The sequence below is a fragment of the Eptesicus fuscus genome, chromosome 18 (assembly GCF_027574615.1).
Source record: "Eptesicus fuscus isolate TK198812 chromosome 18, DD_ASM_mEF_20220401, whole genome shotgun sequence".
Lineage (NCBI taxonomy): Eukaryota > Metazoa > Chordata > Mammalia > Chiroptera > Vespertilionidae > Eptesicus > Eptesicus fuscus.
This window is the reverse complement of record NC_072490.1, coordinates 45,094,420-45,107,794: the sequence shown is the minus strand read 5'-3', so window position 1 is coordinate 45,107,794 and position 13,375 is coordinate 45,094,420. Positions and strand designations below refer to the sequence as shown.

Genomic DNA, 13,375 nt, shown 5'->3' with positions numbered 1-13,375 from the left:
GGTGAGGGGGTAAATACTGCAGCTGCCAACTTCTCCGAGGTTATTTGGGGCGTGACCATAGGGGTGTGGCTCAGAAGGAGGGGCGGAGCCAAGAAAGGAGGGCCAGGCTGGAGGGGCGGGGCCAGGGCCAAGGAGTTCAGGCTGGGGGCGGGGCCTAGAGGGAAGGGGCGGAGTACAGGCCGGCGGCGCATGCTCTGTGGTACGGCCCACTCCGCCGCCGCTGCCGCCGGCGCCACCGCCCACTCCGGGCTGGCTCGCAGCGGTCGTCCGGGGCGCAGACTACGGCCCGGGTGGACGAGCGCACGGTCATGGCCCCGTGGCTGCAGCTCTGCTCTGTCTTCTTCACTGTCAACGCCTGTCTAAACGGCTCGCAGCTGGCCGTGGCCGCGGGGGGCTCCAGCAGAGCGCGGGGCGCGGACACCTGTGGCTGGAGGGTAAGGAGAAGAGCGGTTTTCTCGCGGTCCCCACCGGCGCGGCGGGCGCGGTGCGCACAGGTGCTCGCGGGCGGCGGAGTTCGCGCGGACTTGCTTGCTTTCTGCGGGGTCCGCTGCCGGGCTGGGGTCCCCCCGCGGCTCCAGACCTCCCCCACTCTGGGGGCTCGCGTCCGCCAGCCCCGACTCGGAGGAAAGGGTCCGCAGACCCTCCGGCTTTGTGTTGCTAATGAGACGCGGCCACGGGCCCGGGTCCCGCGCCCCGGAGGCGGGCGAGAGGGGCGCCCGGCGGCGGGTGGGAGAAGGGTGCCCCATCTTTTGTTCCTGGCCCGGGACGTCCGACGCCTCAGGGTTGTGCTCCCCGGAGTTGGGACCCTCCGAGCTGTCCGGACGGACGTGGGGCGCTTTCCTGAGCGGGAGTGGGCGTCTTCCCCCCGATCGCTGGGCCGGGCTCCGCAGACTCCCGGGACTGCCAGGAGCGGACCCGGAGCGCCGGGGAGGGATGCGCCCCCGCTCGCGGCCGCTTTGTTCCTTCGAATCCCGCCGTCTCACTCCACCTTCACACCACCCCCGACTCCTGACTTGCTGGGACATTTTGGTTCCCCATTCACCCCTTCATCTGCGAATAGTCTCGCGGATGATCCCCGCCCCACTCCACGCCCCAGCTTGAACTGAGGGTATTTTTTCATCGCCAAAGGGAGGCAAGAGTTTGTCATCTCGGTCAGGTGTCCGAGACAACGCTGGAGAGGCGCGCGCCGAGTGCTCGGAGCCCTGTCCCAGGACCCGAGCGGTGCTGTCTGGGCGGACGGGCGCGGGGTGAGGGCCTGGGCGCACCGCGACGCTGCGGTCCCGGGTTCGGGAGACTGCATCCGTCTGCCCGGTACCTCCCGCGGAAGCCAGGGCGGGCCGGCATCGGGGCACTCACAGCCTCCAGCCTTGCGTGGAGGACACGGGCTGGGCTTTGTGCTCAGGCAGCTCTGCTCCTGTGCAGCCATGAGCCTCAATTTCTTCACCTGGAAAATGGGAGTAAGTGGGGATCTCCTGCTTTCTCCCCAGCACTGTTGCTCCGAGGGATGGGTTGACCCACGGCTTCTGGAGTGCCCCAAGGGCCTCAGCACCATCAGAGCCTCAGCCCTGACACCCCTTTCGGGCCACAGGTTGATGCCTCTGGCTCACTTGCCCCACATCCTGAGAAACACAGTTTGGAAGACCAGGTGTGAGCCAGGCGGCTGGGATGTCTGTAAACCCCAGAGCTGCACCAGGAGACGGCCATAGCCGCCCGTCTCACAGCCCCACGGTAAATCTAAAGCCTCCTTCCTGTTAGAGTAAAACATCACATTTCCGTACTCCCATTCTAATAGAATGTCACTTGTGTGTTTATTTAAAGAGAAATAGATACCAAGTTTTCTTCAGTTTTCAGTTATACGTTTTCCTGAAAGCTATCTCATGTTGATCCTCCTCGGTGTTTTGGATCTGGACTGACAGGTTGGCTCTTGAATAACTGTAACAGCATCACCGGCATTTTATGCCCGGATTTCGTATGACGGCATAGGTGAATCAGGCCAAGTTCCTGCTTTTCTGCCATTGCCCAAGTGGCTTCATGTGTCAGGACACAGAGCTTTTGTGAAGTCTTCCTGCGGTGGGGAGCCAAGCCTGGCTGGTGTGTTCTCTCTTCCTGCGGGAATGTGTTCTCTTCCTCTCAACCCGCACCCCCCACAGAATCAATGGGGTGCCCTTTCCCCAGGGCCTCGCATTTATGCTGACCCCTCTCCCACCACACCTTCTCGTTGGGGCTCCACCAGTCCTTTCCTTGGGTCATCTTCATCCCCTTCTTGAATGAGCACGGGGGCCCCTGGGCCATCTCCAGGGTAGGCTCTTCCCGACCTGCACAGCCCCTTCCCTCTTGGACGTGCCGTTGGGTGCATGTGATGGAGCCACCAGCTTGCCCTGATCCAGCTTGTCTACCTGCCTTGCATATCCAGCTGCCCAGCCCCTCTCACCCAGCTTCCTAGCTCCTGTGCCCTTTTTGCTGCGAAGGCATGTTGATCCTGGGATGGATGCCTTCTTCTCCTCTGAGAACCTGCTTGGCCTAAGACTCAGCTCAGGTGATGCCTCCCCTGAGAAGGCCTCCCAGAATGCCATTCCCCCTTGCTTTGCCTTCTCACGCAGGTCCTTGCACTTTGGTTCTCACCAGACTACGTCATCTGCCTTTGTTCACATCTGCGTCTTCACACCAGTTTCCGGCAGGCACCTAACCTCATGTGGCGGCCTCAGAGCCTGGAGCCCTGGACATCTTGGCTGAACCCAATTAGACCCTGCTAAGTCCTGTGCTCAGTGATAGATTTTAAGAAGCGGGGGGCGGGGAGATCAGAGCACCAGGCTCCGATGTCCTCTCCACAGCAGGCTCACGCACATGCTCTTCCTGCTGGTGTTCCTTCTTTTTACACCTCAGCCTCCCCTCTCAGCTCCAGCATCGCTTCCTGCACGAAGCCTTCCCTGCTCCCACCTCTCTAGCCAAGTTCTTCCAGAAGTTGCTGTCAAAAGACTGGCCAGTAAGTGCTGGTGTACAGTGACCTGAGAATTTGATTCATGTCTGAGTCTCCGACCCGGTAGTGGGTGTTCAGTCCGTAGACAGATGTTGGTCTCAGTTCTGAGGTTGCTTCAAGTATGGCTGGGGCCATGTGAACATACAAGACTAAGGGTCGACTATGGGTGATGCAAACAGGAGCGGACTTCCCACGGGTCCAGGCCACACAGAACCTCAGGGGGGTGGGGGTGGGGGACAGCGGGGTGGAGAGTGCCTGAAGGAGGGGCAAGACCTGGGTGCTGGAGAGGAGCTAAGCGAATAGCCCCCTTGATCTCCAGGAAGCATTTGTTCCAGGAACTCTTGCCCCTGCAGGAATGTGTATTTTCCCAGGACTTGTAAGGTGACTGCAGCCAGCTAACCCTCCCTTGGCAGCTCTGCTAACACACCCTTTAGGGCCGCTCTCAGAGGAGCCGGCCTGGTTTCCGTGGTCAGATTTCACAACCTCCCCATTATTAGCGGTGCAATTAGGGGCCGATACCATCTTGAACACAGCTCAGTGTTTTAGAAATGACTTATGGGCACACTTCCTCCACTACTTAAAAAAAGAAAAAAAATCCCTTAGGGCCCTTGCCAGGTAAAGTTGCTCTTTGAGTAATAAATACACTTTCCCCAAAAGTACCAATTTGCAAACTTGTAGCGGGGAAGTTTTGCATCCTCATTGTCACTGGGTCTGGACTCCTGCTTTTTGATAGTGAGATGGTTTGTTTGTGTTGGGTCACTTTCTGTCAGTGACTCGTGCAGAGGTTTGCCTCCCCTGTTGTCTGGCTGAGGGTCTGAGGAGCCTGTTTATGGAGCAGACAATTAGGGGGGTCTTCTTGTGCAGGTTTTTATCTTCGTGGCTTTCCCCGCAGCGGGGGAGGAGAAACATTGCTTACCTTCCTGCCTCAACGGGGGTACACCTTCTCTGGGCTCTCAGCCTGGACACAACTTCTCGCCCCAAAATGCGCGCTGCCTCAGGAATTCGGGAAGCTAGAATGCTGGCATTGTCTTTACAGTGAAGTTTCCCATTTAAGGCAAATCCTTCATCTCCAAAGGTAGGAAGAAACGGGGTGGTGCTTGGAAAAGAAGAGGTTCCAGCTGGTTAACATTTAGGTCCCTGATAAAGGCCGATCCAAGAACTCTGCTTGGCTGTGGGCCCAGGCATGTTTGTTTGATTCTGAATTGGATGCGTTTTCATTCACTTGCAGCGCGGGGCTCCCCAGCCCGCATCTGGTCTGCCTGTCCCGTGGCCATGTTGTCCGTGTTATACATGCTCGTGTGTCCCTTACTGCGTTCCTGGTTAGAAGGGACTCCGTGCTGTTGGACACATTTTTTCAGAGGGACATTTTTATACGGACGATACTTCTTCTGACCCGCTTGGCAGCGTTAACTGGGAGCCCTCCTGCCCCCGTCCCTCTCTCTGGAGCAGCCCTCCCTTCTCTCCCCACTCGACCCTGAGCCCCTGCAGCGCCGGGGGCATTGTGCTAGTTATTAACTCGGGATGTAGCTGGGTGAATGCGACCGGCAGCCACTTCCGAACAAGATTTCTCAATGTGAGTCCAGAGGCTTCCCGCATCAGGATTGCCTCGGGAGCTGGTTAACATGCAGATTCAGGGTGAATGGGACAAGAGTGGGCGGGAGGTGGGGCCCAGGAATTGGCATTTTAACAAGTTCCTCTGATGCTCCCTCAAGGGTGAGAGGCATTGCTTTAGGGGACAGGCTTCCCTGATCAGGAGAAAGGGGAGAGAAGCCCCATTCTAAACATTTAAAATCAGTTTGATTTCAAATCATTTCCTTGGGCTTAGAGGCGAGAGTGGAGACTTTGTCAGAGCCCTGGACAATGAACGGGGGTCAGGTGGACTGAGGGAGGACGTGGGGAGCCAGCTGGGCAGGGCACCCCAATTTGAGTGGGTGCCTCTGGCCTGGGGTTGAAGAGGAGGCCGCGAGGGAAGGGGACCTGACACTCCCACCGGGTTCCTCCCCAGAACAGCTGGGCTTGTCTGGAAAACAGTCTCAGGCGAGGCGAGCAGGATCCAAACCGTATTCTCAGCAGCTCAAACCTCACAGACGCTTCCCTACAAAGGAAAGAACTGCTAATGCCTTTTTAAGTCTTTATTTTAAGTTGAGTATTTTTCAAGCTCCATTTGGCCTAAAATGCGGTGTTGTGTGTGTGTGTTTTTTTAGCATTTCAAACCCTCTTTTCCCACATTGGTCACTAAACTTTTACATACCCTGCCCCAGCAGATGTCTGCTGCTGCCGCTGGGCCAGCCCATCAACAATTAATTGTCCCTTTCATTCCTCCTCACTGCCTGTCGCGCCTGCCTCTGACGGATGGGTTTTTAGGCTCCAGGAAGCGTGGGCCCCCACCCTTGATTTCTAAGGTGGGAACTTCACTGGCTGGGGTAGGGGCAGCTCCGGCCACCCCAGCCTGGCAGCTGACATCTTTTCCATTTTGCATTGGGAGGGTCTCCTTGCCTCCCGGGGGGCTGTCTGTGCTGGTGCTGTGGGGCCCCCTCTCCTGGTACCCTGACGGGCCCACCGGTGGGAGGCAATGTCCTCCTGGGCAGTGTTTGTCTTGGCTGCTGGGTCCTTCTGAATGGGCCTGCCACACGTTTAGGTAACTGATGGCCCAGCCACACATTGTCTCCTCCAGGGCCCGGGCCTTTGAAGCTCTTCCTGGTGGGAAGTAAAGAGACTATTTGCTCTATTAAAATGCCTTGGTATTTCCTCTGTTTAACCACAGGCCACTTCCTTTCTGCCACTCTAAACCCCGCAGGGCCACTGGCTGATTGAAAAGACACAAGCCCAGGAGTGATCACATCCTATTGAAACAGATAGTCTTACTGCAGATGAAAGCCGGGCATGTCTCTCAGAGGAAAGCAGATCTAAGGGGGAATCCTTGAGATGGCGCCTTACCTTGTTCAGAATTTAGCCTGTTGACGTAATTCACACTTGAAGTCCTGAATGCATGAATGGGTACTTTTTTTTTTTTTCTTTAGAGAAGGGAAGCCTAAATTGTAACCAAAGTAGTGCATGTTGTATCTGCATATGGCAGATTAAAACGATTTCATCAGCTGGATTTCCCGCTGTGTAAGTTGGAAACTCTGCAGTGTCTGGGAAGAGCATGATGTCTGTTCACAGACAGCCGTGCTGGGCTTACTCCCTGCTTGCAGACTCCGTCTGCTTGGTCTCATGTGCTCAGAAGTCCAAGTAGGAAGTTTGTAGCATAAATAATACCGAGACTCTCTCCAGGGAGACTGGCCCTCATCCTTTCCCAAGCAGTATCTTAAAAGAAGGTTTAATTAATAACAGCAGGCAGGAAACGAAAAATTGAACAATTAAAAAATTACCTAAGTAACTGAGATTGGAAATTTGAACTCCATCTGTATCTTGTTTTTATCAAGGGGCCTAAAAAAGGAGTAACTAGTTAGTTTCTAATGGAGACTATTATTTTAACATTTACAACTCCATTGTTCGAAGTATCCATGATAAAAACAGCTTCCCTTTTCTTTGGTTCCTTGTTTGGAAATGTTGGGGGAAGGTGGATGTAGCTAATTAAGGCTACACCATTTAAAGGGGGGGACTTAATAGGTACCAGCTGTCCTCAACAAATCACTAGATGGACGACAGAATAAAGATGTGATGTGAACACACATGTAATTCTCTTCTGAAACGGAAGTTGCCCTATAAATTGTCTGATTTAATAGCGCAAATGAAAACTACCTCTACTGTGCACTTTCAAAAAGCATTTGTTTTATAGCAAACCTAATGGTAAATGTCTTATTTGCATAAGGCTGGTACCTTGAGTTGAAAGGGCAGTCGATGGCAAGTATTGTTGGGAGTTGAACAAATTGTAATTTTATTGCATGCTTCTTCACTCTAAACTGCTCTAATAGACATTAATCACGAGGCTTTTCATGAAAAATTATACTTTGTAGGGAAGCTTGCTTGAACTTATCAGAAATGCCACATAAAGTGGGAAGAGCAACTTTGAAAAGGGAAGGGAAATTAATAGTATTAATTAAAATGTTCAGATGGATATTTACATCTCACGTTAAGTGAATACTTCAAATGAATCCTTTTGAAATCATAAGGGATTCGGCTTTAAAAACCTAACTCTTTAGGTTTAGAAAGTACTTTATTCTCTTGAAAACTAGGAGTCTTTCCAAGTGTTCTGTTTTGTCAGTTTTGTAGACACCCTCCCCCCCCCCCCCCCATTGAATGGTAACCCTTTTAAAAAAATGCTGGCTATGCCCCAGACTTCTGTTCTGGGATGGACAATTTTACTCAAGAGGAGGAGGGTGGATGGGGATAGAGGGAGGGTTTCCTTGGAACGAGGAGGTCCATTTTCCTGAGACAGGCCATATGGTTTAGAAATTTCTCTGTGGTTTATTCTGTCCAGGTGATTTCTGGTTTCTCCTCTCCTGAAACGGTCCTCCTTTTATCCGAGGAAAATGCAATGCAGTCCAGACCAAATGCAGGCGCAGCCAGCCATTGTGGGCCCTGCTGAGTGACAGCTGATGACCATCTTCCTCTGCAGTGGGCCCATTTGCTCTGGGTGGGGCACAGGCACTCACACGGTTAGCATTTACTGTCACTGCTCAGTGTCTAAAGTTTAAAAACACTCATGTGGAGTGAGGAGGCAAGAGACTGAGCAGCTCCTCTGTCAGGTTGTGGAGCGGTTCTGCAGCGACGGCGGGCCCAGTGCCCGAGGCGCTGCTCCGCGCCCACCTTTGCAGCTCCGGCTTTTCAGTCCGTTGCTCAGTTGGTTCCCAGTAACTCTGCCTTCTTGCTTGCCTTGCCTCAGTTTCCCCTGCTTTGGTGGAGGCCCACCTTTCCCTGTGAGGCTTTTCCACCACCGCTTGGCCTCCCCGTGTGAATGTCACCTGTGCCACAAGGCCCACATTGAGTCCGGTCAGACCCACTGCGGCATGCTTCCAGATTTGGTGAGAATGCACCCAGCCTGGGCAGTGACGTGGTGAAAAAAGCCGCGGAAACTTGATTTGTGTGTGAAGAAGCAGCTTAATGTGGGTGGTTTAGAGGAAACTTAGAGGAAGGGATCAGGATGGCTGAAGAGGTCAGGTCTTACTGAGGGGACGTTGAGCAGGGCCTGTTGGTGAGTGGAGCCAGGAGGAGGGGTGACAGTTTGTTGTTGTTTTCTGTTTTTATTTCAGAGAGAGGAAGGGAGAGGGAGAGAGAGAGAGAAACATCGATCAGCTGCCTCCTGCACGCCCCCTACTGGAGATCAAGCCCGAAACCTGGAATCGAACTGTGACCTCCTGTTTCATGGGTTGATGCTCAACCACTGAGCCACACCGCCTGGGCATGGGGTGACAGTCTAGGCAGAAAGAGAGATGTGGGCAAAGCTGGAGGAGGGTGGCTCATTGGAGGGCAAAGGGACAGGAAAGCTGACAATGGAGGTTGGGATTAGATAATGGGGTCCCTTGAATTTGCCTGCCTGTGCCTGTTAGGAATGGTGAGGTGCAGCTTGGCAAGTTTCTCCGGCACATGGATGGCTTGTTAAGAATGACCTGCAGTGACCGTTCTTTCATTCGGCGAGTATTCGGCGCTTTCTCCGTGTTATGGCCTGAGTAGGATAACAAAATACCAGACGTCACCACCCGATTTAAATAGCAGCCCACTGCTCCTCTGTCCTCGTTTCCTCACTTTATTTTTCTCCAGAGAACTTTTCACCATGAGACACACACAGTGCTTTCCTGTCTGTCCATCTGTCCATCTGTCCCCTCCACTGCAAGGTCAGCTCCATGAGGCAGGGCCTTTCCCTGCCCGTTCCCTGCTGCCTCACAAGGTCAGTGGCAGACACCCAGCAGTTTCTCCCTCTCTGTTTCTCGAATGACAAAGTGCTCTGCAGGGAATTAAAATGGGCTGATGAGGGCAGGCTGAACAGGTGGGTGATCTTGGGTGGCTTCTGTGAGGAGGTGACACGTGAGGCGAGCAGTTACAATAAAAACTTCCTCCGAAGTTGTCGTTCCTTATGTTTTGTTAACATTGGCCATCATGTTGCATTAGGTGCTGAGAATAGCATAACAATATGCTCTACTTATTCATTCACACCACAGATTATGGGCACGGTGTGCCCCGCACTGACTGCTGCTGGGCTGCAGGGAATGATAGAGGCGTGATGGGGGCCAGCATCGGAGGGCGGTGCACTTTGCAAGTTGTCTGTTGCTTGAAGAGGATATTTGGCCTGTCCAGATTGCTGCCCTGCAGATGAGGAAAGTCTGTAAAAAGTTACTGCTAAGCACCAACTAAGCATCCCGGCTGGGACTGGGCGAAGCCACGGGAATGGAAGGGCCCGCCCTCCCTCGCAGCAGCCCTCCGTGGGCATGCTCCCCGTGCCTCGTTTTAGTTCAGGCCCCTCTTGGGAACGCATTCCATCTTCTGAAGCTGCTGGACGGTCCCTCCAGAATCAGGGATGCTCTTTGCCTTCTTTCCGGGGCTGTGGGTTTGCCGGCCAGCTGTGGTAATGAGTTTTTGCCCGGCTTTGATTTTCATGCCTTGCCTCCCTGTGGGAGGAACTAGATATTTCTGATCTTACCTCTCTGCTCATATTCAGATCCAGCCAAGCAATCAGTGACTTCCCGGGCTTTTTGTGGGAGACTGTGGGAAAAGTCCTGGTTGGCTGGCTATGAATTAATGAAATCCTTAGAAGCCTTCACTAAAGATAGCTCCTGTGGTTTAAAAAAAAATAGCATTGCCTTTTTAATTTGAGAAAGAGGTCATGCAGTTTTACTGAAATCAAGCAGAGAAAATGTAACATCTGGTCGAGCTGCCCGAAGACTGCTTCGAGGCGGGGCAAGAGCGGCGGGTCCCCAGTGCCCTTCCCAGCGTCCCGTGCGCCGAGGGTGACTGCCACCCTCCTAAGGCTGCTGCTCTCCTGCTCTCCTCCTTTGGGAAGTCCCGGAGAGACAGAAATCGTATCCGGTATCTTTGCACTTGAACACGTTTCCCATCTACTGAACTTCCTTCCTTTTACTTAAAGGGAACAGTTTCTTATAAGGGGATGGTTTTTGAGTTGGTCAAGACTAGTGTCATCATTGCTTTTATCTCATTAAATAAATGATGGGGTTGGATAACCCCGGGAGAGTTTGGGCAGAAGGGGAGGTTTAACGAGCTGATCTAAGAAGTTTTTATATTCGTTGGAATTCCGATAAGAGGAGAAAGGATGACAAATGGCAGGAGAGTTTTCGGCAAAGGCATAATGGGGATTTCAAAGGGGCCTGTGACTTTTTAAAGAGCAGTAAGACATGAATGCCTTAAATGTCTGCTGTGTGTGTACCTGCCCAGTGCAGTGAATGTTATAATGTTCTTACATTTATCCTGGATCTATTCTGGATTAGGACTATATGATTTTCCTTTAAAAACAGTAGTAATATTTTGGGGCCTACACTTTCTGAAACTGAACAGCAAGATGACGTTGCTGCCCAGCCCCCACCCAGACCTCAGCCAGCCAGCCAGCCAGCCACCTGTTCCTGGGACTTCTCTTTACTGTGCTGTCTCTCCCGTATTTTGTATTCTGAAAATTTTCAAACCTGCGGAAAAGTTGAAAGAACAGCAAAATGAACACCAATTCCCCTTTGCCTAGAGTCACCGGTTCTTAACATTTTACCACATGTACCTCAGTTGTCCTATTGTCCTTCATGAATCACATTCTGGATTCAGACAAGGTCACTGATTACTTTTTTTTTTTTTAATCCTTATCTGAGGATATGTTTTTTTCTTGATTTTTGAGAGGAAGGGAGACAGAGAAAGAGAGAGAGAGAGAGGAACATTGATGTGAGAGAGAAACACTGATCAGTTGCCTCCTGTACATGCCTCGACTGGGGAACTATTCTGCAGCCTAGGGATGTGCCCTGATTGGGAGTTGAACCCACGACCTTGCGGTGTATGGGACCGTGCTTCAACCAACTAAGCCGCCCAGCCAAGGCCACTCACTCAGTACGTTTAGGTGGCCTGTCTGCTTTAGTCTAGAACAGTTCCTTCACCTTTTACTGGATCCTTTATGACACACACATTCTGAAGAGTCCAGGTCACTTGTGTAGACAGTCCCACAATTTGGATTTCTCATTGTTTCCTCATGATTAGGGTCAAGTTAAATATTTTGGCAAGATCCTTCTAAAGGTGATACTGTGAGTCGTCGTATTTTAGGTGTCCATAGGTAAAAAATATAGACGCGGTTATGGCAATGAGAAACATTTGTTGTACACAGAGAAACATTTGTTGTACACAGAGACCTTTCCAATGATGTAAGCCAGTTTAGTCTTGTGTTGTCTTTAAAAAGCAAACACCATGCTTTACATTAGGCTTCCCCTTTTCTTTACTGAGGGTCCAAAAAAAGGTGCAGGGTGTTGTTTGTGCTGTGCTGTAATCTCTCTTTAAAAACTATTTGAAATTAACATTGCTCGCTCAAAATTAGGACCTCTGTGCCTCGAGAATGCTTAAGGCTTTTGCTATTCACGTGGGCTTGTTGCAGACAGTGGTCGATGTCGCCCTCAGCGACTGGGAACGCGTCCCTATTAAAACCTCTATTTGGCCGGGGCAGGTTTACGCTTGAGTGCTTCCTCACGCCAAAATTCAGCCATTTCTTTCCTTTGTGCTAAGAAAACATTGAACTTTATTTCCAGTAAAGGCCACTTCACTCAAAACACGTTCTCAAAGTCAGTCAGTCTCCAGCCTTTTAGTTCTGTGATTGCGTAGTGCCTAAATTACTTTATTAGAGTCCCTTACAGACAGTTTCATTAGTTTAGCTGGAATTACTATCTTCTACCTAATTACATGGCCTTTCTTCCTTTTATTTGTCCCTCCCCCAGATTCAAGGGCCGAGTTAATATTGACGTAAAGTTAATATTGATTATTTTTCCAAAGTAAGTTAAAACATCAAAAAGCGACAAGTTGTTCTTCCTAAGGATACCAGGGAAACGGCAGAGACAAAACCCCATCTTTTATTCATGAGTCCCGGAGACTGCGGGGCAGGGGCGGGCCTGCGCGCCTGCCATTTGTTCCGCGTCCGGGACCGGCCTCCTCCCCTGCTGGCCGTGAAATGTCATGCCGAGCTGTAATAGGGGGACATTCAGCATCCAGAGAATGGACCACAGAGGCTCAACTTTGCTTTTCATTTTCTTTTCTGGCACCGAGTCCCGGTCCCCTCTGCGGCCTGACAGTGAAAGGCCAGAAAGCAGCACTCTGGGTGCTGGCGGGGATGCGGGCGGCCCAGCCCAGTGGGCCGGGCCCTGTGCTGGAATGCAGGCCCGACACAAAGGCTGGGCCGGGGTGGGCCTCCCCTCCGAGGGGTGCCCGGTGCCTTTGCTTTGCCTGGTTTGCTCTGGTCACAGGAGAGAAAGTTCTTGTTTCCATGGCTCTATCCCCTTGGTTTTGGTGGAAGTGCCGAGCGCCTTTGATTTCCCAAAGCAAGGGGTGGGGCTCTAAGGATTTCTGTGCCGGGGAGGCACCGAGGCCGAACCGGACGCACTGAGGCAGAGAGCCTGAGGCTGCGAGCCCCGGGGCCATAAGATCCCCCTCCCCGCCCCCACATTGTCTTTGTATAAAGAGAAACCTGGCAGCATTTGCTAAACGAGGCCTGAAATTTGACTTAGAGCCGTGGTCGGCAAACTGCGGCTCCCGAGCCACATACGGCTCTTTGGCCCCTTGAGTGTGGCTCTTCCACAAAATACCACGGCCTGGGCGAGTCTATTTTGAAGAAGTTTAAGTTTAAAAAATTTGCCTCTCAAAAGAAATTTCAGTCGTTGTACTGTTGATATTTGGCTCTGTTGACTAATGAGTTTGCCGACCACTGACTTAGAGCAGTAGTTCTCAAATTGGGGGTGATTTTGGGAATCTCTGGAGACATTTTGGGTTGTCACAGCTGGGAGGAGCAGATGCATTTAGTAGGTAGGGTCCAGGGATGTTGGTCTACATCCCACAGTGCACAGGTTGGCCCTCCCAATAAAGAATTATCTGGCCCGTTTGGTCAGTAGTGCCGAGGTGAGAAACTCTGATTTAGGGGTCCCCTTTTAGTATTTGAATTTCTCAGCTCACATAGCCTCATAACACTTTTCAATTTCCTTTCTGTTTAACAGAAGCTGCTGGTTCTATAAATCCGCACTCGGGATGAATTTCCATTAAACTCTCCAAGACATATGATTAAACTATTGTGGTGCTCATAGAAGATATGCCGTGAAGGCAGCTACGATTTTAAATGCAAAAGAGGATTTTGTGTGTGTGTGTGTGTGGGGGGGGGGGGGGGGGGGACGACCATCATTTGATCAAAGTAGCATAACCTGTGCCTCTGTTTTTGTGACTCACTGATGGTCTGTGGATAACATTACATTTTTTTCAGCATGAAACCCAACACTTCAA

At 51.7% G+C, this 13,375-nt stretch overlaps 1 protein-coding gene across 1 annotated transcript in view; it reads left to right on the top strand.

Moving 5' to 3' along the window:
- The first annotated feature begins 210 nt into the window (after positions 1–210).
- The window catches only part of IL17RD (interleukin 17 receptor D), a 62,529-nt gene continuing 49,364 nt past the window's right edge, over positions 211–13,375 (top strand). Inside the window, exon 1 of the mRNA XM_008146316.3 lies at positions 211–434. Within this exon, the coding sequence (XP_008144538.2) occupies positions 309–434 (126 nt within the window). The 5' untranslated portion in view covers positions 211–308. The remainder of the gene's footprint in view (positions 435–13,375) is intronic.